The sequence below is a fragment of the Acipenser ruthenus genome, unplaced genomic scaffold (genome assembly GCF_902713425.1).
Source record: "Acipenser ruthenus unplaced genomic scaffold, fAciRut3.2 maternal haplotype, whole genome shotgun sequence".
Taxonomy (NCBI): domain Eukaryota; kingdom Metazoa; phylum Chordata; class Actinopteri; order Acipenseriformes; family Acipenseridae; genus Acipenser; species Acipenser ruthenus.
The window spans coordinates 3332-29814 of NW_026708536.1; the positions used below are offsets into that span (position 1 = coordinate 3332).

At 39.4% G+C, this 26483-nt stretch overlaps 1 protein-coding gene across 1 annotated transcript in view; it reads left to right on the forward strand.

Moving 5' to 3' along the window:
• Positions 1 to 1464: 1464 nt before the first annotated feature.
• LOC131734221 (inaD-like protein) overlaps positions 1465 to 26483 on the forward strand; it is a gene marked incomplete at its 5' end in the record, with an annotated part of 35552 nt that continues 10533 nt past the window's right edge. Inside the window, 4 exons of the mRNA XM_059021299.1 lie at positions 1465 to 1642; positions 3777 to 3887; positions 6522 to 6590; positions 21149 to 21272. Of these exons, the coding sequence (XP_058877282.1) occupies positions 1465 to 1642; positions 3777 to 3887; positions 6522 to 6590; positions 21149 to 21272 (482 nt within the window). The remainder of the gene's footprint in view (positions 1643 to 3776; positions 3888 to 6521; positions 6591 to 21148; positions 21273 to 26483) is intronic.

Genomic DNA, 26483 nt, shown 5'->3' on the forward strand with positions numbered 1-26483 from the left:
TTGCTGCCAGGTGTCTGAGTCTCGTATGATATGCATCAAGGGTTTCATCTGCCGTCTGTTTGGCCTGACAAAAAACTTATGTTTCATATTCAATGTTTTTTTTCGGCGAAAAGTACTCAGTCAGTTTTGTTACTGCAGTATCATAAGCATCCACTCCCCCGGTTTCTGGCAACGTCTCAAAAACATCAAACACATCAGGTCCAGCGTAATGTAAAAGCATAGCTTTCTTTTTTGTTGTCTTTAATGTTTAACGCAATAAGAAAGTTCTGAAATTTTATAATCAACTTATTCCAGCGGAGCCCGAGTGAGCTAGGGTCACTGTGTATGTCAAATGAAGGAAACGGAGGAAGTCCTGCAGTCGCCATTTTGTGGTCGTGTTTTTTTTTTTTTTTTTGTACTCACGTGTTGCGTTGTTCAGATATCCTCATCGCCAAATATAGTGTTCTTGTGTGTTGAAAAGTACAATCGAAACCAGTATAGTGAATATTCATAATCTGTATTCATTCATTTATTAAACCTGAAAAACAGCCTTGCACTTCCAGCTTGCAACTGCAACTTTCCGCTATCCCGAAAACCCGGAACTGGAGTGACGTAACAATCAGCTACGATACTTCACTCAAAACATGGACTGGACTGTTCAAGTTGCCTGCAGTGTGCATTAGTTCATTTAAATCAATACATCAATTTATTTATTTGCTCCAGTGTGCATTGACCCTAACATCAGAGTTTTTATTTATGTATAGCCTGTTTGCAATTAAACATCCTCAGCGAAACCTGAACGTGAGGCTTGTCTGAGCCGCTGGACAAAGTGTTTAACTTTAGGAATAACAATGTAAAAGACCTGAGTGAATCATTTGACAGATACTGTATCCTGGTCATGTAGGCTGTGGTGCATCAATTTCACGGTAGCCTATTAGCACCTACTCTCAAATAGACGCTCCTTTCCAATAACCATCCAGATAAAGAGAAGATTGAGAAAATAAGCACCTGGGTGCCATTTTGAGCATATATATGGTATTTCCTCAAATGTACCAGTTAAGGGATTGGTCATTCTCTCCTGTCTGCCATTGTTCTCTTAGCTTGTGTGTGGCCAGGGATTTTGAATGTATACACACATCAATACTATATAGTGTATAGCAGAATGCCACCACCTAACATAGTAAATAAAACCGCATGTATTTTTTATTATGCAAGAAAGTGAATTCCTGTGAGTTCCTATTCAACCCTTAGTTACCCCTTATTGTGAGTTTCAACCATGTCTGTCAAATTTAATTGACAGATGGCTTAACCAATCAAAGCCGTAAACTGGGAGAGATGCGCAACCAATTGGATTACAATAGATTTGGATTTATAGCCCTGGCATTTTCTTGTGTACTTACAGCAATGGCGGACAGTCCTGCCATTGTCTTGTGTATTGACAGCAGTGGCTATAGCTGTGCTGACAGGCAGCTGTTTTCTCCTCAGAGTGGAGGTCTGGCACGAGCTCTCAGAGTCTCTTGGAATCAGCATCGTCGGAGGCAGGGCCGTGATCAAAAGGCTGAAGAACGGGGAGGAGCTGAAGGGCATCTTCATCAAACAGGTCCTGGACGACAGCCCTGCTGGCCGGACAGGAGCACTCAAAACTGGAGACAAGATACTCGAGGTACACGTCCTCCAATTCCTACAAACTTCATCGGCTTTGGGGTTGGCCTTTGTCTTCTGCTGTCCGGTAGCTTGTGAATGCTGCATAGGAAAACTGACTTTAAATTGGCAAAATTGCACAAAAAGGCATTCCATGCACATGGGGGGGGGGGGGGGGGGGATAAGAATGTGGCAATATTTCTGCAAATACAGTAGAACCTATTATACCGTATCCGATTTAATTGATTCCAGGGGTCCATCAGATATGTGAAAATATCGTAGCTCAGAGAGAGTTCTTGTACTACATTGTACATTGTAGAGTTCTTGTACTTTATTAACGTTGGGGCATTATAAATTAACAAATACAAGCACAGCAGTTTGTCTGAAACACTAAAGTACAGTACTCAACTGCCCCTAGCGTCTGTTTTTTATCTGCAACTGAATCTATTCTGTCCTGCCAATAGCTGAATTGACTGTTTTAGACACAAAATGAAATGTGCATTGATCAGTTTCCATCTGTACCGTTCAGTTGATAGCAGCATTTGTTAATGAGACATGCCAGAGGTCCATCGGTTAAAGGTATGGTATCTTACAGGATCAGATATGACCGGTTCTGTATTAATACAGGGTATGGTATCTTACAGGATCAGATATGACAGGTTCGGTATTAATACAGGGTATTGTATCTTACAGGATCAGATATGACAGGTTCTGTATTAATACAGGGTATTGTATCTTACAGGATCGGATATGACAGGTTCTGTATTAATACAGGGTATGGTATCTAACAGGAACGGATATGACAGGTTCTACTGTATACCCTGTAATTCCATTAAAAATGAAACTTTCCTAGTTTAGCATTTCATGTTTGGCCATCCCTAGTAGGTCAATTTCCCATCTTATAGACCCTTGTACTTTGAAAAGCAAGTACTACTGTGGTCTTCATGCTGTCTGCTTCCCTGGTGTGCATGCAGACCCTGACCGATTAGAAAGTGAAGAATAACCAGGTCTTTTTTCATTTTGAGGTAGGTGCTGATAACACAGCTGTATAATTATTGAATTAGCATTTTATTTCTACATTATCTTATTGTATTCCAATACAAGCTTGAAATGTAACTCGAGTAAACTGTCTGGGATCTATTGTCACTGGTCACTAGAAGTGTCACTTCAGCATGCAGTGATCCCCACTGGTGATTCCTCCCCTTTGCCAGCAGGGGTCACTGTTTGAGCGAGTTAAGGATATCAGAGGACTTGAAAAACAAACAGAGCATAAATGACACTTGACTCAGGAGAGCCCTGGAACAGCGTGGACTGATAGATGAGAGGGTAGTTAGGGCTTCAAGTACCTACTTGGTTTTGAATGATGTTTAGGTTGTCAATAGTTACCATTGTGGAAAATGTCATTAAAAATATGCAGCCATAGATGGTGGTCAATAAAATAATTTAAAGAGAGTCTTGTAACTGTCTATCAATAAGGCATACATCTTTATCATGGCTGTCTGGTGAAAACTCTTGAGAGCAGATATGATGCCTGAATATGAAATGACGAGTTCCCAAGCAGTAGCTTTAATAGGTTTTAGTTTGGGTCACTATGGAATTTGACATACACAAAATACCTGTTTTAATAATCTAAAGAGCAGCAGATCTACCTTTGACTCAATATTACAGGAGTGCTGACCAAAGCTTCAGAACAAATGTTCTTTTCTTTAGCACACGCAATATCACAGTCTCAGTTCTTAATCTTCAGTTTGGGCTGGACAGCTTTTTAAAATGCAGCACTTGCTGCTGCTTCCTGGTACCTCATCACTCCATGTAGTTGAAACTCACTCCTGTGGTCCAGTTGCAATCTGACCATCCCATACCACCCAATGGCACAGGTACCACAATACAGCACTTTATCATTGCCTTTGGACAAAAGGGATGCCAAGAATAATGTTAATAAAGCCAATAAACATGGATTTTGAGAATTGTTCAGCACTCACTGCTGTTTGTCACCCCCCAACATCAGTCAAAACATAAATCGTTTACAGGTTTGGGGTTTGTAAGTACACTGGTGCTGAGATATTTAAACTATCCCCTTAGGTGTTGAATTTGTACTTGTATTAATGCATTTTGCATGAAGAAGTTTAACAGCATTGTCTTCTGTTTCTGGCTAGGTTTCCGGAGTAACCCTGCAGAATGCAAGCCATGCAGATGCTGTGCTGGCCATTAAAAACGGGGGCAATCCTGTCGTCTTCATGGTTCAGAGCCTTTCTTCTGCCCCCAGGGTAAGCAAAGATGCCTTTCCAAAGGTTTCACAGAACCCATTAGTGCTGGTTGTGGACTGTATTACCTCACATTAGATGTAAGGGTAATCAGTTATGGATAATCTACCTGAAATCTTCTTGGTTTGCACCAATTGCCTTTAATCTCTTATTTACTGCAAAAGGGGGTCTAGCATATGCATACCTGCATACAGATATGAATTCATGCATGCATACAAACATACATACACTAACACAAGTTGTCACTGAATAATACTGAATCAGACAGAGCAGTGAGTGTTGACAATGCGTGCAGATTTAATAACACAGGCCCCGACGCTAGGGTACCAACAATGGTAATCCAAACGCAGGATTTAATAAAGAAAAGAAAACAAAGCTAAAAATAAAAGTTTGCCACACAAATGGCGAGCGCTAGTCCCACTAAAAGGAAAGTCCTGCTCTAGGAGTCTCCTACACTACAAAACCTCTATACTTTTTCGGATCAACATCCCCTAAACTGACCTAGTGAAGTCCCGGCATCTTCCTGGCGACTCCAGCCTCTTCCTGATGATCTCGGCTGGGCAATGCCTTCACTAGCACTGTCTTGGAGTATAAGGGTTCCATAGTAGTTATCCTGTGGAGCGGACGCTCTCAGTCCTGGAATAGGTGGCTGTGCTGTGGCAGTGCAGGTGCTCCGGGTTGTAGTGCTGGCTCGGTAGCTTCAGCTCCCGAATCTGTAGCCTGCCAATAGAAATAACAACAACAAACACGCAGCGCTTTTGGAGCTCCGCACAGCCTCCCCGGGCACACCTCCCAGCCAATCTGGACCTCCAGATCAGCTCAGTGCCGGGCGAGCCCATCTGCTCAATTGGTCGCTTAGCAACACGTCTCCTGTTGCACATCCCAGGTGCTTTTCATAAAGGCACACATGCACTCCTGAACCAGTGACAAGGCACTCCCCATCACGGGGTTAGGGGTGTGCTGAAACTCATATTTTCTGAGTAATGACCTATAAGAAATGAGGGTATTAATTAAACAGAATAAAAACGTGTTAATTACTCAACACAAAACAATGCGGTCAGGTGACGTCCATCCATCACCAGTACGAAGGTCACACTTGAAATCAGGACTTAAAGGATGTGTTGCAGTAAGAATACCTCTGTTAAGAAAGGGGAACAAGACTAAAAGGCTAAAATGCACAAGAACACAGAAATTGGACTATGGAACAGTGGTCAAAGGTGCTTTGGACTGTTGATGGATGGACAACAACACTTGTGCCTTCTGACAGTTCTTTTGTCAATTCAACGCTTGACTTTCTATTCCTCATAATGCATCAGAGTAGAAAAATGCAACATGTCAAACCTTTGCACAACAGTGTATATGCTTTTACAACATTTATAAATATCAAGAAACGAGTGGATATAGCAGATACTATTTAATGAACTAAATGTATCATTTAGGTTTCCTTATTACTGATAATAATGGCATGAATATCTATTTTAGTTATAAATATTTCTTTTGAGAAAATAATTGAGAGTAGTGTACATTATTGCTTCCCTGAGAATAAACGTGTATTATGTCATTGCAATCACTCAGGTGAAACAATGTCTTGTAATTTGCCCAAACATCAATATTTTTCAACAAAACTTTCAGGAAGTATTGTAAGGTCCCTTGGGTCATAGAATAACATATTTTTATTTAAGCAGAATACAACAGAATTCAAAAAAAATACTTAACTTTAAATATATATATATATATATATATATATATATATAGTGTTAAAAAAGCGAAACGTTTGTATGGTTTCTGAATTACTTTATAATGTTCCCCAAAGTGTTCTGAAAAAAAAATGGACACCATTTTCAAGATACTACTGTAAAAAAAATGTAGTGAATTTTTATAGGAAGAGACACCTGGTCCTGGGGAGCATCCCACTGAAAAATGCTTGGTCCTGAAAGGTTTAAAGGAAAAATGACGATGAGATCTGTGACTGCAGGTATTTTGATCCCTTGGGGGCGGGGTCACGACTACGTCACAGGCTCAGAGAGCAGCTTTGATATACAGTATTCAGGATTCGGGTCTTTAGGAGGTAAATACCCATTTGGTAATGGTTACATTTCTATTTCAAGGAACCAGGGTTATGAGAATAACCTAATGTGTTTATTGTTTTGAAATCAGCACATTAATAAATAGATGTGTTTTGATTTATTTATTACCTGCTGACAAATACTTCTTAAAGGTAATTACTCTGGCAATACGAGTATCAGCACACCCCTACTGGGGGTGAACAGTCTGAAGGCATCTGTCCATCTGTATGGCAAACCAACATAGTGCCAGCACTGCATGATGAGGGTTGACTCAATTACAGAACATGTAGAAATGAAGAAGAGCTCACCCCCAATAAGTGACTGACTAATTGCATATTAAACAGGAATCTCACACAAATGACTAGATTGAAAATAATATGAAACACTTGCAATTAATAACTGTTCTGTACTTGGCCCTAGTGTCATGTATTCTGTAATATGTAAAAGCTAAATATCCCTGTTTCACGTGGGCCCATACAGCAAATAGAGGGATAAACTAAGATGTTGTCCATCCCAGCATTAATTCAAACCAGAACCAGAACCTTTTTTTGTTGTTTTTGTTTATGAACAGCCGGTATCAGTGATGGCTCCCAATCCCAACAACCAACCGAAAACAAACACACAAGCTGTGAAGGTACAGGTACGTTATCAATCAGATAACTAACGATTAATCAGGGTGTTCCACATTTCCAAGTCAGAAAGCCAGGGAATTTCAGAATCGCTGTCCTTTGATTTTTCACTTGAATGTTGAATTGCAATGCTGTATTAGTTTGAGATCAAGCATCGCACAATCTTCAAGAGATAACCAGGGATAGAAATAAGACTGCTTTTGACATGCTTGATTAGCAACAGTGTATAGGTAACATGCTCAGGTGTGTCTTATTAAACTCCTAATAAAACCTGGAATGGCTCAAACTCTATGCAATGTCTTATTTTCATACCTGCAAATGGTCAGCAGTACTTGTATATTTAAGTATGCTCTCAACAGTGTTAGGCATTGTTCCCAAGACCCCCTCATATCTTATCACAAAAATGGCACAAAGTTACTTAACATTTTGAAATTTTTGATGTTACATCCAAACTGAAAGCTTCTGTAAATGCTCAAATTTGAAAACAATAGTATTTGGTTCCTTAAGGATATTTCGATCTGTGTCATTTTTGCATAACGAAAGTATATTGTACGATACGGTAGCAAAAGATAATGTCTACATTTCTGGTGCCGAGTCACAGTAAAGTGAATGCTTTATTTTAAGATGCATCCTCACACTGCTAAACCATTATTGGGAGAACTCTGTGGAGATTATAGTGGCAAACAGTACACATTATTACGCTGGGTAATAGCATAGGTACTTTATGGTGTAATATTATGGAAGGAGGTGAACCATGTAACTGGTCATGTGATCGACTTCCACAGGAGGGATTTAAGAGTTTAAACAAGGATTTAGTATATATTTAACCAATAGCTTCAGGAATGCACCACTAAATGTCCTGCAGATTGGTAAAACACAGTATGTAATGCATCTGTCCTCTTCACATCAAATCACATTGAGGCATTGCTTAGCACTGTGTGTCAATAGATGTGTCACCGAGAGATCAAATCACCCTGAGGCATTGCTTAGCACTGTGTGCCTATAGATGAGTCACACTGAGAGATTAAATCACATCAAGGCATTGCTTAGCAAAGTGTGTCTATAGATGGGTCACATTGGGAGAAGATCAAATCACATCAAGGCATTGCTTAGCACTGTGTGTCTATAGATGAGTCACACTGAGAGATCAAATCACATCAAGGCATTGCTTAGCAAAGTGTCTGTAGATGGGTCACATTGAGAGAAGATCAAATCACATCAAGGCATTGCTTAGCACTGTGTGTCTATAGATGAGTCACACTGAGAGATCAAATCACATCAAGGCATTGCTTAGCAAAGTGTGTCTATAGATGAGTCACACTGAGAGATCAAATCACATCAAGGCATTGCTTAGCACTGTGTGCCTATAGATTGGTCACTGAGAGAAGATCAAATCACCCTGAGGCATTGCTTAACACTGTGCGCCTATAGATGGGTCACTGAGAGTCGGACAGGTTGAGAAATATGTGTTTTCTTTTTCTTCGGCTCAAAAAGAATGGAAAGAAAACAAGCACAGTTTTAAGTTGAATATCTTTTCATAGTGTGCTTCCTATAAATTGTACTATAAAGATGATTTAGGAAGGACTTGATTGCAACAAAGTTAACCCTAGCCAGTACTTTAGTGCAGCACGGAAACCAGGACCAGTGGAAGCAGCTGGAAATGAAGTGGAGATAGACTTAGGACAGAGGGTAGGAGACACTTCTTCACACAGAGAGCGGTGAGTGTATAGAATGGGTAGCCTAGACATGCTGTTGATGATGGATCACTGGGAGCCTTTAATTTGACAATGTTTTGAGATCAATCAGCTACAAAGAACCGGATGGGCTGAATGGCCTCCTCGTTCATAATGTTTATTATGTTCTTCAAAGAATGCAGAAAATCCATCCCTATGTGAGGAATCATTTTGAAAAAATCTAGGTAAATGCACTGTGAAACTTGTTTATGCAAACTGCACCAGAGCTCTTTTAAGTCAACTAAGACTCAAATGAGAGCGATGACTAGAAGCAAACATTGCTTTCTTGAAGGCTCAAACAAGAGAGATGACTAGAAGCAAACATTGCTTTCTTGAAGGCTCAAACAAGAGAGATGACTAGAAGCAAACATTGCTTTCTTGAAGGCTCAAACAAGAGAGATGACTAGACGCAAACATTGCTTTCTTGACTGCATTTAGAACACTGCTCAAAGAACATGCTACATGCTATGGACAACAATAGTATGTATACTGTAAAGCATAGAGACTATCTTAAGGTTCCCATTTCATGTCATTGTTTTTTAATTGTTAAAGATATAGGTGAACATAAAGTTCAAATTAATTACTATATTTTGATAGTACTGCACACTATTGCCATCTGCATCTCAGATTGGATTTGTAAAATTAAGGACCACACTTTAAAATCTGACACTTAAAAAATAAATAAATAAATAAATAACCTGTCATAATTCTCAAATTGTACACAGTAGGTGCTGCAAACAGTCTCCTGCAGCAATCCCTAGTGGACGGAGGATGACACTGCAGTTGTTTCTGCTTTTTTCTGAGAAATCCCTTGAGATGCCCTTTCTTCAATGTGATAAATAAGACCTTTGGCAGGTTTTAGTCATAAAAAATGGATCAGTGATTTAATGTTAGTAAATTATTTTTGAGTCAAGACTTTCTGTATCCAGAGGGGCTAATTCATAATCCAGCCCATGCTACATAAAACTCTTAATTAGCTTCGATTCAGCATGGCTCACTTTGATAAACGCTGAGCAAACAGCCTGTTCCTGTTTATTTCAAATCCCCAATGCTTGTTGCTAATGTGCACTGTATTAACTGCGGCTCAGCAAATGTTTCAAATGAGAACATATTAAGATACAGGGGGCGGGCCTGACACATTGAGTTTGAATTAGAAATGGTAAAATGTTCCTAAAAACGGCAGATACATCTCTCACTTACACTAAGCTTTTTTTATTTTATTTCTGCTAAGAAATATAATAATAATAAGCTTTCTATGATATTTCAAACTGATTGCGCTCCAAGTGGAAATATCCAATCCATGTTTTGCCCCTGTATGGTGACAGCGCTGTGCTGTGAATTCATTACTATGCCTGCTGTCTGATAGGTTTGATTTCAGACCTGTTGCTAGCTGTGTTCTACATCAGCAGTGCAATATTGGATTCCACTGTCTCTGTAGTGAATGTTTTAGTAGTTTTTTAAGGATATATATTTCTGTGCCTGTAAATGAGATATTGCGATATCTTGAGAAATAGTATTCAATAAATACATCAATATTTAGTTTGTTGTGTGTAGTCAAGCCTGCAGAGAGTTTATGCAGCCCTTTAGTGAAGAAATACTGAATGCCTCAGTACATAGTTAAGTAGCATTGAAGGCTGTAGTGGCAATTAGGGATTTCAGTTCTGTAGATTTGCTAATCAGAACCCTGCTGGTTTACCATATAATCTCAACCATTTTATCATAATGAAATAGATTCTGATGGAAGCTGTAGTAACTAAATGTCAATAACATATTTCTATGATGTGTTGGAACATTTTATTCATAGGGTTGTACCTGATTTTAGATACAGTGCAAGTATTAAACACAAAGCAAAACCCAGACAAGGTCTTTTTTGTATGGTACAGATTATGATCAGTATTCTGAACAAATCACTTAACAGGTGTCCGGTCCGGTATGTTAAATCATTCTGTAGATTCAGTTTTATATGCATTTTATATTTTAAGATGGATGGATGGATGGGTCGATGGATAGATAGACAGATTGTATAGTATATAGTTAAATAAGAATAAACAGTACAGCTAATTTTAATCTGATACACAGACATTTCAGATGGCTATATCACATCAGTATCAGGGTCTAATAGATATTACATGTACATTATTTATATACATTTAAAATGGTAATACAGTAAGCACCAGAGTTTAATGTATACAAAATTTTAACTTTGAATATGTACATTTTTTTAATACAAATACATAAGAAACATAAGAACATAAGAAAGTTTACAAACGAGAGGAGGCAATTAACCCCTCTTGCTCGTTTGGTTGTTAGTAGCTTATTGATCCCAGAATCTCATCAAGCAGCTTCTTGAAGGATCCCAGGGTGTCAGCTTCAACAACATTACTGGGGAGTTGGTTCCAGACCCTCACAATTCTCTGTGTAAAAAAGTGCCTCCTATTTTCTGTTCTGAATGCCCCTTTATCTAATCTCCATTTGTGACCCCTGGTCCTTGTTTCTTTTTTCAGGTCAAAGTCGTCCCCTGGGCCGAAATTGTCTATAACTTTTAGGATTTTGAATGTTTGAATCAGATCGCCGCGTAGTCTTCTTTGTTCAAGACTGAATAGATTCAATTCTTTTAGCCTGTCTGCATACGACATGCCTTTTAAACCCAGGATAATTCTGGTTGCTCTTCTTTGCACTCTTTCTAGAGCAGCAATATCCTTTTTGTAAATAGGTGACCAGAACTGAACACAATATTCTAGGTGAGGTCTTACTAATGCATTGTAAAGTTTTAACATTACTTCCCTTGATTTAAATTCAACACTTCTCACAATATATCTGAGCATCTTGTTGGCCTTTTTTATAGATTCCCCACATTGTCTAGATGAAGACATTTCTGAGTCAACATAAACTCCTAGGTCTTTTTCATAGTTCCCTTCTTCAATTTCACTATCTCCCATATGATATTGATAATGCACATTTTTATTGCCTGCATGCAATTCTTTACACTTTTCTCTAATAAATTTCATTTGCCATGTATCTGCCCAGTTCTGAATGCTGTCTAGATCATTTTGAATGACCATTGCTGCTTCAACAGTGTTTGCCACTCCTCCTATTTTTCTGTCGTCTGCAAATTTAACGAGTTTGCTTACTATACCAGAATCTAAATCATTAATGTAGATTAGGAATAGCAGAGGACCTAATACTGATCCCTGTGGTACACCACTGGTTACCTCGCTCCATTTTGAGGTTTCTCCTCTAATCAGTACTTTCTGTTTTCTACATGTTAACCACTCCCTAATCCATGTGCATGCATTTCCTTGAATCCCTACTGCGTTCAGTTTGAGAATTAATCTTTTATGCGGGACCTTGTCAAAAGCTTTCTGGAAATCTAAATAAACCATGTCATATGCTTTGCAATTATCCATTTTCAATGTTGCATCCTCAAAAAAGTCAAGCAGGTTAGTTAGACATGATCTCCCTTTCCTAAAACCATGCTGACTGTCTCCCAGGATATTGTTACCATATAGGTAATTTTCCATTTTGGATCTTATTATAGTTTCCATAAGTTTACATATAATAGAAGTCAGGCTTATTGGTCTGTAGTTACCTGGTTCAGTTTTGTCTCCCTTTTTGTGGATCGGTATTACGTTTGCTATTTTCCAGTCTGTCGGTACAACCCCTGTGTCAAGAGACTGTTGCATGATCTTGGTTAGCGGTTTGTAAATAACTTCTTTCATTTCTTTGAGTACTATTGGGAGGACTTCTGCCTCTGTTATGCTAAAGTTATTTAAAATTGGATAGGAACAGGTCGACATGTGGGGCATGTTGTCCGTGTCCTCCTTTGTAAAAACCTGTGAAAAGTAATCATTTAATATATTTGCTATTTTTTTTCATCTATGATTTTGCCATTTGTGTCTCTTAGACATTTAACCTCCTCTTTGAATGTTCTCTTGCTGTTATAATATTGGAAAAACATTTTGGAATTGGTTTTAGCCCCCTTAGCAATATTGATTTCTATCTCTCTCTTGGCCTTTGTAACTTCCCTTTTGACTTGTGTTTGCAGTTCCAAGTACTCTTTCTGAGTACTTTGTTTTTGGTCCCTTTTAAACGCTCTGTAAAGTGCCTTTTTTCGCTGAATATTTTTTTCAATTGATCTATTAAACCATTTTGACCATTTTGTTTTAGGTTTAGATTTGTCTACTTTTGGGATGTAATTGTTTTGCACATTTTTAAAAAAACAGCCATCCTTTTTCTGTGGATGTTTTCTCTATTTTACTCCAATGTACTTCTGTTAGTCTCTGTTTCATACCTTCATAGTTTGCTTTTCTAAAATTGTAAACCTTAGCTTTGGCCATTACTTTTGGGGTTTTAAAAAAATACTTCAAATGAGACCATGTTGTGGTCTGAGTTTGCCAATGGCTCTCTGACCTCTGTTTTAGTTATTCTGTCTTCGTTTTTTGAAAAGACTAAATCAAGGCATGCCTCCCCTCTAGTCGGTGCCTTGACAGATTGCGTTAGGAAGCAGTCATTTATCATTTCCACCATTTCAATTTCGTCCGTCGTGCTCCCCATCGGGTTCTCCCATTTTATACGGGGGAAGTTGAAATCCCCCATTAGTATGGCTTCTCCTTTTCTACATGCATTTCGAATGTCATTGTATAACAGATTATTTTGCTCAGCGTCTGAATTTGGCGGTTTATAGCATGCTCCTATTATTATGCCCTTTGGATTTTTGTCCATTATTCTGACTGTGAGCGAAAGTGCTCTATTTTGTAAGACTCTGACTGAATATGCTATTCTAAAGACTGCGTCGGAAACAGAAATGGCGAACCAATAGGTGAGATTTTATTTACAAAGAAAACAAAAGTAGAGACAAAACTAAATATGAGCACCAAAATAAAAACTAACCCAGGTCTGGGCACTAACTCACTTTTCAAGCCCTGACTATTGATTAGGGAGTGGCTAATCCACACCCTAATAATAAAGAAGAACTGTACACACAAACATAATGCAATTAAATCCCATAAAGATTTACTTGAAGTCCACTGGTACATGCACCTTTTCTTTTCAGTCTTTTAAGTGTCCACACTTGGTGCACTTAGTCCAGTAAATAAAAAGAAACACAGCATCTCTTTCTTGTTCCTGGGTAATCACGTTGGCTTGCCAGCCATTCCACCAATTGAGTATAGGAATATGTATTCCGGTTGTAGTGCTTGTACTCACAGCTTGTTGTAGCGTTGCAGGTAAGTTTATATCCAGTTTCAGAGCAGTGTCTTCAGTATTACTGTTCTGTCCTTTGCGTTGAATTGCGTACACCAAACGCTTCTTTTTAAACAGCGCACCTCGCTGTATTTACGTATTTCATCGTCCTTTGAAGACTGTCCCTTACAGCCTCTGCTCGCTGTATAACTGTATAACCGTATCACTGTATCACCGTATCACCATTTAGTTTAGTACTAACAATATTTTCCACTCTTTGGCCCCCACAGGCACGTCCTGCTAGGATTTTCTTTATAATGCGTAAAAACAATCCAACACTCAGGCCTCACTGCCGTACCACCACAACCCCTTGCTACAAAACACTCCCCTTTTTATTACCCAGAATCCCGCCGTTACAGAGCCCCTGAGTTCCAGGAACTAGGGGAATTGTAGTCTTTTAAGCGGCGGCCATTTTAAAACAAACGAAAAGAAAATCTTGTGACCAACAGTACAGTTATCGCTGTTCTTTAAATAGAAATCCCTACTATTTCTATCGGGACTAACACCCGATAACCCACTATTTATCACATGACCCATATTGATTCTGCATTGTTTTCTTTGTCCTGATTTAACACCTAGGCTTCAAGACTATTTCTTATGTATAGCGCTACCCCTCTGCCTCTTCTGTCCTGCCTGTCTTTCCTATACAGTGTGTACCCACTAATATTATATTCGTCTCCATCACTCTCAGACAACCAAGTTTCTGTAACACCTATCACATCATAGTTACTTGTTAGTGCAGTAGCTTCAAGTTCTAACATTTTTTTCTGAGACTTCTAGCATTAAGATAAATACATTTAATAGTGGTCTTACCTGAGTTGTTTCCCTTGTTTTGATGTGGTCTCCCTTCTGTTTTTTTGTTTTCTCCCCCCTTCCTTTCTAGTTTAAATGCTTCTGGACCTCCTCAAGGATCCTTTTTCCGAGTAGATTGGTTCCTTTTCTGTTTAAGTGCAGTCTGTCCCACCTATATAGATAGTCCTTGTTGTAGAATGTGCTCCAATGTTCAAGAAAGGTGAAGCCTTCCTGTCTGCACCAAGATTTTAGCCATGCATTTTGATTTTGTATTTCCAGCTGTCCATATGGTCCTTTGCAAGGTGCCGGCAGCATCCCAGAAAATACCACAGTTTTGGTCTTGTCTTTTAATTTCCTTCCTAGCTCTCTGAATTTGTTTTGCAGGGATCTTGGCCTGTCTCTTCCAATGTTGTTTTTACTGATGTGTATGACTACTACCGGGTCATCTCCTGTTTGTTCTAGGAGCTTGTCCACGTTCTCAGTGATGTGCTTGACAGAGGCTCCTGGAAGGCAGCACACTGTTGTAGTAAGGGGGTCCAAACTGCAAACTGAACTTGCTGTTTTTCTCAATATGGAGTCCCCAACAATCATGACCTCCCTTCTTTTTTCTGCCTGGTCAGCACTGTTTATAGGGTCCTGGATGTTATTCCTTTCATTCTCTTGATGTTGGTTTTGGTCATTTAAATGTTGAAGTGGCTCAAATTTGTTGGATGTCTGGATTTCTGGTGGTTGCGTTTGACAAAGTTTCTTTTTTCCCTGCTTCTACCTAACTGAACCCAGCTGTTTCGACTCTCTTCCATCTCCGTGGTGGCTTTCAGTCTGCTAGGGGTGCAGACTTCCATGTATTGTGGGTGTGTCAGCTCCTCAAGCTCCTGTTGCTGTCTCATTTCCTCCAGCTCCTTTTCTTGCAGACTTACTCGTTGAAGCAAGTCCTGGATCATGCGGCACTTTACACAAACTTGGTTGAGCTCTGTTGGGTTTTCTCGGATTTCCCACATCATGCAGTTGTCACAGATTACTGGCTTGAACCATGTTGTATTTTTTTTTTTTTTTTTTTTTTTTGGAAGTTTAGCTTCTACAGCTGTCAACTTGCTTTCAAACTGCTTCTAACTGCGCTATACTTGTCCACTCGTACTTCTCCCACGCTGTCGCCTCACTCACTGTCGCTCTGAAACTGCCTGCCTTTTGTTTGTTTGTGCTTGTGCTGCGGGCTCCGCCCCTCCCCGTGTCTCAGAACGACGTTGAATTTGAATCAGCTGCTCCAAGTTTCATCTTGTTATCAGAAAAATACACTCAGCTGCAAGACTTTAAGCTGCAATGTTTTCTGATTAAAGCAACTCCAGATTTAATTTAAGATGTAATTCCTCCTTTCTGCTTCTATCTGCGCTGTACTTGTCCACTCGTACTTCTCCCACGCTGTCGCTCTGATTTTAAACGATTTCACAGCCAGACTCCAGCTACAGTTTCACACATTTCCTAATTCTGCAAATTATAATATTACAAGAAATGTGTAAAACGATAATGTTTAATTATCTTGTTTACATATTCATAGAGCCCCACATTCAGCCTTTAAGAAGGCTTGTATTAAATAGATCACAGACAAGCATTTGGGGAGTACAGTTTGAGCAACTTTCTACTGTGACACACTGTTAGGTTAAGCCGTCTACTACAGTTTGTGAGTAATGTTCCGCATTTGACACCATGAGAACTAAGTAACCTTTCACTGTAAAAAACAAAAATATATATACAGACGTGCTCAAATTTGTTGGTACCCCTCCACAAAAAACGAAGAATACACAATTTTCTCTGAAATAACTTGAAACTGACAAAAGTAATTGGCATCCACCATTGTTTATTCCATATTTAATAGAAATCAGACTTTGCTTTTGATTTTTTTATTCAACATAATATTGTAAATAAGAAAACAAATGAAAATGGCATGGACAAAAATGATGGGACCGCTAACCTAATATTTTGTTGCACAACCTTTAGAGGCAATCACTGCAATCAAACATTTTCTGTAGCTCTCAATGAGACTTCTGCACCTGTTAACAGGTAGTTTGGCCCACTCTTCCTGAGCAAACTGCTCCAGCTGTCTCAGGTTTGATGGGTGCCTTCTCCAGACTGTAAGTTTCAGCTCTTTCCATAGATGTTCGATAGGATTCAGATCAGGACTCATAGAAGGCCACTTCAGAATAGTCCAATGTTTTGTTCTTATCCATTCTTGGGTGCTTTTAGCTGTGTGTTTTGGGTCATTATCCTGTTGGAGGACCCATGACCTGCGACTGAGACAGAGCTTTCTGACACTGGGCAGTACGTTTCGCTCCAGAATGCCTTGATAGTCTTTGAGATTTCATTGTGCCCTGCACAGATTCAAGGCACCTTGTACCAGGCGCAGCAAAGCAGCCCCAAAACATAACCGAGCCTCCTCCATGTTTCACTGTAGGTATGGTGTTCTTTTCTTTGAAAGCTTCATTTTTTCATCTGTGAACATAGAGCTGATGTGACTTGCCAAAAAGCTCCAGTTTTGACTCATCTGTCCAAAGGACATTCTCCCAGAAGGATTGTGGCTTGTCAATATGCATTTTAGCAAATTCCAGTCTGGCTTTTTTATGTTTTTCTGTCAAAAGTGGAGTCCTCCTGGGTCTTCTTCCATGGAGCCCACTTTCGCTCAAAAACCGACGGATGGTGCGATCAGAAACTGACGTACCTTCACTTTGGAGTTCAGCTTGTATCTCTTTGGCAGTTATCCTTGGTTCTTTTTCTACCATTCACACTATCCTTCTGTTCAATCTGGGGTCAATTTTCCTCTTGCGGCCGCGCCCTGGGAGATTGGCTACAGTTCCATGGACCTTAAACTTCTTAATAATATTTGCAACTGTTGTCACAGGAACATCAAGCTGCTTGGAGATGGTCTTGTAGCCTTTACCTTTACCATGCTTGTCTATTATTTTCTTTCTGATCTCCTCAGACAACTCTCTCCTTTGCTTTCTCTGGTCCATGTTCAGTGTGGTGCACACAATGATACCAAACAGCACAGTGACTACTTTTCTCCATTTAAATAGGCTGAATGACTGATTACAAGATTGGAGACATGTGTGATACTAATTAAAGAAACGAATTAGTTTGAAATATCACTATAATCCAATTATTTATTATCTTTTCTAAGGGGTACCAACAAATGTGTCCAGGCCATTTTAGAATATCTTTGTAGAATAAGCAATAATTCAACTCTTTTCACAGCTTCTTTGCTTTATTCTATGACATAGCAAAGGCATGCAAGTATACATGATAAAATAGCTTTTAATTTCATCACTTTTCAGGAGGAATTAAGCATTATTTCAATGAGCTGTAAGGGTACCAACAAATTTGAGCATGTCTGTATATATATAAACACACCCTGAACACACATTCACATAAAACAAACCCTGAACACACATTCACGTAAAACAAACCCTGAACACACGCTCATGTAAAACAAACCCTGAACACACGCTCATGTAAAACAAACCCTGAACACACATTCACGTAAAACAAACCCTGAACACACGCTCATGTAAAACAAACCCTGAACACACGCTCATGTAAAACAAACCCTGAACACACATTCACGTAAAACAATCCCTGAACACACGCTCATGTAAAACAAACCCTGAACACACGCTCATGTAAAACAAACCCTGAACACACGCTCATGTAAAACAAACCCTGAACACACGCTCATGTAAATCATGTAAACACCATTAGCAGCTGAGGGTACATGTGGCAAAGTGGTTAACAGTGTGCAGGTGCAGGTGATCAATGAACAAACAAACAATTATAATCCAGGTGCAAAGTTGTTTAATGGGTTTGTATGTCCAGGGCCTGACAGCAAAACAAACAGTAAACAATAATGATGGTAAGTAATACAGCGGCGTGTCTTACTTAGTTTGTAATCCCCAGATTAGTCCCGAAATAATAGTCCTGTTTATTGTACACCAACACGAAACACAAAACACAGGTCCTTCTGTGTTCTTTTTCATTTAACCAAAACGAAGGAACAGATTCGTCGCTTCGACCCCTACTTACACTGTCACTCATGACAGCTTGGTAAACGATTGCAGCCGCTCCTCCAATCCGCGGCTGCCACATCATTTCCCTTCCGGGTCGATGAGTCAATGTACCGAAGCTTCGCCCCTTTTCTAAATGACCGATTTTCCTTTTAACCCTCGGAACGAAGTGTCAGGCCAAGCAGTCCAGGGTACTCTGTTCCCGTACAGGTCGGGAGGGAGATTTACCACCAAGAATCATTGTCTTTCTGTCACAGTACAGTAAAAACATAATGCAATGTACTTCTTACTCTTTAATAAACAGATGTGACTTTCTCATAGCGATTTTACTGTTACAATTCTCCTTTTAAAGAGGAACATGTAAGGGATTGTGTTCGGAGGTGAAGGTGTACATATTTTAGTCCTTTAAAAGCTAAAACAACTGTGATATGCTCTTCTCACTTCATTCATTTTCTGTTTCAGTCATTACATGCTGGATACCTCTTACAACTCAGCTGCTATGCCAGTGCACCCCCTGCAACACTGCCCCCTAGTGGCTGTAAGAAACACCACATTTGTTCTAAATGATATTACTTACTGGTGTATTTCTTATACATCCACTGGAGTCAGCGTGGTGCAGGGGAACAGGTGCACCAGATGTGCTTGTGTACATGCCCGAGACCTTGTGGGTGCTTTAAGGGTTATTGTTACACTCTGGGGTAGGATATGCATGATTCCAAGAGCTTGGAATAGCCACCAGGATGTGATGGCTGAAACAGAAAATGAAATGCCTTTTAATTTTATATTACTTTTATATTTCATGCACATACCAAGTTGCTCTTAAGTGTAATGCTTACAAAGTATTATTTTTGCTTGTGTACACAAGTCAAGTCAAAGTGTTTGGATTTCATCTGTTTGTTTACACATGACTAGGGACCTACCTAAATCGCAATTTCGCGGAAATCGTGAAATTGAGGCATCACCGTGAAATTCACCTCTTAGGGGACAATGCATACAAGTACGAAGAGGAACAAAAAAAAACAAAAAAAAAACCGCGTTTAAATGAACTACTGCACAATGCAAGCGACGCAAACTACGTCTCTTCCTTGTTTAGATATCCCGTTTTTATTCCTTCGCCGTCCCGTGTGCATTGCACTTAAGCAAAAAACAAACAAACAAAAAACGTCCACAAATAACATTTACACAAAAAAATTCTCCAAAGCAGTTAACGTTCTTGTTTACTATTCAAATGACAAATCAGCCTATCGGTGCGTCTTTACTGCTTTTATGTGATCTGTAGTACTGTGCAGTAGGGGGTGGGGCAAGGTTGGTGCTGCATTGTTTTGATTTATGTTGCTTAAATCTAGTTTTCAGCATTAGAGGTAAAGTAGTAGAAATGGACGACAAAAAAAGCAAAGTATATTTCGGATGATGATCGTTTCAAGATAGTTCCCAGAGAAACTGACATGCAGACTGAGGTAATTGTTTTCCATATCTTAATGTGTATTTGGAGAAAATACGATCGATCGCTATTTAGCTTCAGCATCACACATTAAACAAAAGGCTACTGCAGAGGCTGCTGAACAGAACGTAAAATAAACAACTTTCAGAAACCAAGCTGGAAAGTCAGCCCAGACAAAAAGTATTCCTGTCTGCAAATTAAATCTGTACTAAAACGATCCAGCACAGCCACCTCGCTTCAACCTGCTGCTTAGTTTTTGACCCGAATAGCCACGTCTTCTTTGTTTTGACTCTGTACTAATAAAATAAATTATTGGATGGGACAAATAACATGACAACGAACGTACTGCATACATTGCCTTTATTAAAGTATGCCAGATACCCTTGTGTAACCGAGTTTTTGGGCTGTTTCTAATCGATTTCCACATCTGTATAACTTGGCAAAGCTTTGCCTTATCTTCCAACCAATTCAGTGGATGCAGAACGTGCAGTCTCAATGTATAGACAAGTCAACTGTTGGGAGATGCTGCATACTCGCCTTTAACAAATGACAGCACTCTGTTTTAGTAAGGAAGCAAGTACCGCTATTTTTAGGCTTTTATAGTGCTCTGAAATACTGTCTACTTAGGTTTATTTAATGTTTAAACAGGTCCGCGAAATGTCCGCGAAATCCTAATTTTATTCCGCAACATACCCGTGAAAAATACGTAAATTTACCGCGATTTAAGTAGACCCCTACACATGACTGTAGTATTGTAATACCTGTAAATGTCAGCCTAACTAACGCTGTTCAAGTTCCTCCTCGGGGACCAGAGGTTACAGATGAGTTCATCATCTCTGTCCGCTTGTACTAAACAGCTTCCCTTAGGAAAATAAAATAAAACATGCAAAGTGAGACCTCCTTTTTCAGGGGTAATTGGAATGTTTGCCAAAGCACTCCTCCTTAGGTTGGTAACTAAAGTGCAATATGAATTGGATTGTCTGATTGCTGCTGTGATTGTGTTTAGATGGGCTTATAGTAAATCCTGCAGGGAGGCTGATCGCTGGTGTGACTGTCTGTGCTGCTTCAGGCCAATGCTTTGATTTTTGTTCTGGATTAATATCCTGCAGGGAGGCTGATCGCTGGTGTGACTGTCTGTGATGCTTCAGGCAATGCTTTGATTTCTCTTCTGGATTAATATCCTGCAGGGAGGCTGATCGCTGGTTATCGATGGCAATTGAACAAAAAGTGATGCTTATACTGTAGGTGAATCTGGTAGCCTTGTGTTGATTGGATTGTAGTAAACGTTTTGTTTTGTTTTGTTTTCCCCCTAGACACCTGCCACAGGAGGAGCCCCTCCCCCAATGAGACTCCCCCCTCCGTACAAAGAGCCGACTGCACCTGCACTGCTGGGGCAGGACGGGGCCAGTGAGGGGGGTGAGCATGACTCTGAGTGGGGTGAGTTACTAACACTTTATCCATTGCTGTGAGAGGTCAGTGCTGTATAGCAGATATCAGTGGAGGCGGATCAATTCCATTACATGTGTTAAATGTGGTAAAGTAAAGCATTCATCCAGAACTTTAAACCTAATATTTGAATCTGGAACTTATAAGAAGAAATGGGTCCTATTCACAGAACTTTAAGGTCCTTTTAAGAAATGTTTTTGAAGAGCTGTTTTTATTTGGTTTCAAAAGTGAGAATAAATTCCTAGTTAAAAATTAACTGAAAGGTTGATTTTAATGAATACAAATGGGCTTAAAGAGTAAGTAGCGAAAAATATAGCGTTACACATCCCCACGTGTTGCTACAACCGTTTAAATAATTTTCCTGTCATTTTTCTTTTCATTGTTAACATCCTGACTGCACTAAGCAGCCATCTTGAAAATACCTTTGTTAGAGACTTTACATTTATAAGTGTAAAAACTTGTCAGGATGCAAGGTAAAGCTATACCCTAGTCCAGACTTTACATTTATAAGTATAAAAACTTATCAGAATGTTAACAACGAAATGAAAAATGACTGGTACGTTATTTAAACAGTTATAGCAACACGAGGGGACATGTAACGCTATATTTTTCAGAACCCCACTTACTCACTGTTTAACACAATGTCATATTCACAAAACTTTAAGAGCTGTTTTAAGGAATGTGTTTAAAGTACATTTTGATTAAGTTTGCACTTTGCGAAACTTTTTACAGCTGTTTTAAAGAGGTGCATTTATTAGTCGTTAAAGTTTTGTAAATAGGACCTTAAGTCAAGTAGACAAACGTGTGCTGATAAAGCCACTTTACAAAGTGACAATTTGTACAGCTTTTTCTAAAGCATGTTATATCTTGGAAATCACCATTGATAACCACGGCTACCCTGGGATTACCACTCAAAATAAGAGGTCAATGCAAGCCAGGGAGATTTCCTGGTGATGGAAACTGCTCTAAAATGCCAATAGTGATCTATGTTTAAAATGACAATGGAAGACGTAACAGTAAGTATTGTGTTTATTATGCACCTCACCACAGGGTGTGTTAAATACGTTTGTGATGGAAGCATGTCACACTTGAACATACAGCTGTATCCTTAGCACATAATATTTAGAGTGTAGTGCTTAAAGAGTGTCTTCAAAATACTTTGTTTCTTTACCGTTTAATGTTGATTGCTATCATTCTTACTGCACTTACTCAGAAATTGCAGCTATGACGCCAGAAGGTATATTTTACAGGAATATATTTTCTGGCATGTACCTATGTATTTCTTGTAATACAGTGGAACTTACTATGCTGGATCATTCCATAACAAATCACCCAAACTCTGTGCTCAGGGTTGTTCAAGGCAAAAAAAAAAAAGCAAACTGTGTTAAGTTTCCCCAAAAATCTCCAATAATAAAAATTGGGAGAAAAATAATTCATGGAAAGGTCAATGTCTCTGCTTGCATATACAAAGTTACAGGAAGGTAATATTTTCCATTGCTGTGAAAACAATCAAACGACAGTGTCACCGGGTCGAGGGACTGGGTCCGGCTTGTCAAAAGGATGATACAAAGAAAATAATTTATTTATAGGAAACAAAAGAAAACAAAACAAAAAAGGCTACAGAAAGAATATTCTAATAAGAGTCTCTCCAGCACCCACCTTGAAGGTCAACTGAACCTTCAGCAATTTCAGGCTACTCATTTAAAGACATCTCTCTTTTTTTTTAAAAAAGAAAAAAAACATGCTTCAATTAGTATCATCAAACACTATTTTGGCCAGAGTCACTCACGTAAGGTAACCCACATGTAACATATATAATACAATATATGTATATATAAGACCACACAATAAAGAAATGTGCACTTTTAATAGCACTATGACCTTTAACCTCTAAGATCAGTAACCATTTTGCTTCTGCTGAAGTGTCCCTGAACAAACAGGCCACCCTATCACAAACACCTAACACAAGTCTCTAGCCCAAATAGTTAATCAGTAAAAGATGGATTAAAGATTGGGGGGGTCCAAAGTCAACCGCATTACGACCCCTCTATCTTTTCACCCCTTGACCTGATCAGGCTGAAAATGTAATGGACAGAAACAAAGGGCTGAGAAAAAGCTTGCTCAGGGTAGCAGCTTGTGGTGTTCTTTTTTTCTTGAAGTCATAATGAAGGGTGTTTGAGTTTAAGTAGAAGTCTCAGACATGCAAGCCTGCTATGTGCTTTTATGAAATGTCTCCTGTGGTATACTTCATTGTCCCCAGCAGGTAGTGTGAATGGGGTGAGTTATGTGGCATGGAGCTTACTGGGTCACATCCGTGATTTTAGCTGGGGGCCTACAGGCTGTGTAGCACCGGCCTCCGATCTTTCAGGGTCTAGAGGGTCTGGGGTTCGTTTGCCTCATTGAGGAGGAAATGTGGGGAATGCAAGACTGGACAATTAGTATTTCATTATCTGATGAGAAGATGTTCTTGTCGTGTCTAGAGCAGTCTGTCCTGTACATGCTTGTACACCGTGGTAATTCAGTTCTGTAGTATTTCATTATCTGATGAGAAGATGTTCTTGTGGTGTCTGGAGCAGTTTGTCCTGTACATGCTTGTACACCGTGGTAAGTCAGTACTGTAGTATTTCATTATCTGATGAGAAGATGTTCTTGTGGTGTCCAGAGCAGTTTGTCCTGTACATGCTTCTACACTGTGGTAATTCAGTCCTGTAGTATTTCATTATCTGATGAGAAGATGTTCTTGTGGTGTTTAGAGCAGTCTGTCCTGCACCTGCCTGTACACAGTGTGGTACTTTAGTTTTGTATGTATAGAATAATAGATGGGCTGCAATGAAGTCCATGGTTATAAGAGCATCGAAGGGTTCTGGTTTAGGAGGATTTTATCAGAACCAGAGACTCAATTACAACCGAAAGTAGTTCACTTCAGCCCCATTTGTTATTTTTGTAATAATATATACGGATTCCATGACATTTATTAAGTTAAATAGTCTTTTAATTTTAAAACACAGTAAAACATCCCAGATGAATTGCTGTCAGAGTCGTTATCTCTTGCCTTCAAATATTTCTGTGGTTACAGGTGGTTATAGATTTGTACTATGACACCCATGTCAATGCGCTCCAAACAAGCTTTCCATGTATTTTCCTGGAAACAGCAGTTCGTTCTCCTTTCCAGTATAGAGAATCCAAAGCTGGGTAAATGAACATCGAGCTCCCCAGTGCTGATGTCATGCAAGTCTCGTCTCTCCTAGCTGTTGTAGGGATGTTTTCACAAGGTTTATATCAAAGGCAGTTTTCTTTGTTGTGTTTTTGTTTTCTTGGTCTCAGATGAATGATTCTCTGGCTTCTAGTGTGGGAATTTCAAAACAGGCTGACATTTTCAGCACATGAAATTTTATATAGGAAAATATACAATAGTACGTCGGTAGAGTGTTTGTTTATATAAAACCAGTGAAATGTCACAGGTAAACTATCTGTGTATTAGTGGGTGGAGTTGTACTGCATATATAAGCACAGTGGTTTAGTGGGGAGGAGAGAGGTGCTCAGTTTATCGGCTCGTTTATCGGTGACTTATGCAGTTAAACATCGTGACTAATAGGATCATTTAGAGAGCTTACATGTTCTGGAAGCCAGCATGTGACAGGAAATAAGTGTGGTAATAGTAGTGCTAGGGGAGAGGAAAGAGAACTGATAGTTTGTACCTCTGTGCCTGAAACGGTTTGTCTGCAAATGTATATCCTGTGAAGCTGTGCTACGAACTGTTTGTATCCTGTGAAACTGTGCTACGAACTGTTTGTACCTGTGAAGCTGTACTACGAACTGTTTGTATCCTGTGAAGATGTGCTACGAACTGTTTGTATCCTGTGAAACTGTGCTACGAACTGTTTGTATCCTGTGAAGCTGTGCTACGAACTTTTTGTATCCTGTGAGGCTGTGCTACGAACTGTTTGTATCCTGTGAAACTGTGCTACTTTAGTGGCATTGGAGTTGCATTATTTTCTTGTAGCACGCTATGACAATGTTCTATGATTCTCCCAATAAAGTTCCATTACAGGTGGTGTCCTATAGAAATGACCCTTTTCACTGCCCATTGTTTTTAACCTGAGGACATCAATGATATGGATCTGGTTTCACATTTCTTACTTCGTGTTTATAACCCATTCGATCTGATATGATTAATCTACCGGGGATGCTTTGTTCACAAAATCTTCCATTTCTAGTTTTACAGAGTTTTTAAATTCAGTGACAGGAGACTATCAGTACAAAATCAAACTCGTTCATTTTTAATGAAGTGTTTAAAATTCATGATGCCATCTGCTGCCACCAGAGCCTTGCTGTGTGAAGATGTGCAGTAAACCCGCATGAATTCTGGCATTTAACCTGCAGTGCTTTTGACAAGGCTTTGTCATTTTACTGTCTCCACTAATAAGCCAATGACAAGCGACCCCTCAACATAAATATGCTGTCTCCCTGTGGCAGAGTGTCCCGCCCCTATATATTTATTTATTATTATTTGTATTTTTGTTTGCAGCGCAGTTCAAAGCGCCGCATATTTGTTATTGTTTTTATAATTTAAAACCCAGTGAGGATGCGTGGCTGATCAGCTACTGATTATTTAACTAGCTAACAGTCACGCATCCTTACTAAACACCTGCAGACTGTGGCCGAGGGGTAATAAGATAATTAACAGCTAGTTAACCCCTCGGCCAGAGTATAAGAACCTGCAGCTGTCCGTGCTGCGGGGTGGAGTGTACAGAGGAGAGTACGGGGAGCGGAGAGAGCGAGGCGAATAAGAGAAACAACTGCTAAGTATCTGCTTATTTGTTTATTTTTATTTGTTTGGCCAACTTGCCCTTTTGTTTTGTTGTGTTTTGTTTGTTTAAATATTTTGGTTTATTGATTTTAATAAAATCAGCTGAACGTCGTTGCGTTCAGTTTCACCCACCCATCCACTGTTTTGGTTCAGTTACTTCCTGGTCCGTGATGTCACCACACCTCACCACTGCAAGCCATCCTGCCACACTCCCCTAATGAGCCAATGACGAGAGGAACACCTCACATCAATATACAGTCTACTCTAATGAGCCAATGACAAGCGAGACACCTCACATAAATATGCTGTCTCCTGTAAAAAGCCAATGACGAGACGACTCAACATAAATATGCTGTCTCCTCTAATGAGCCAATGACGAGAGCGACGCCTTA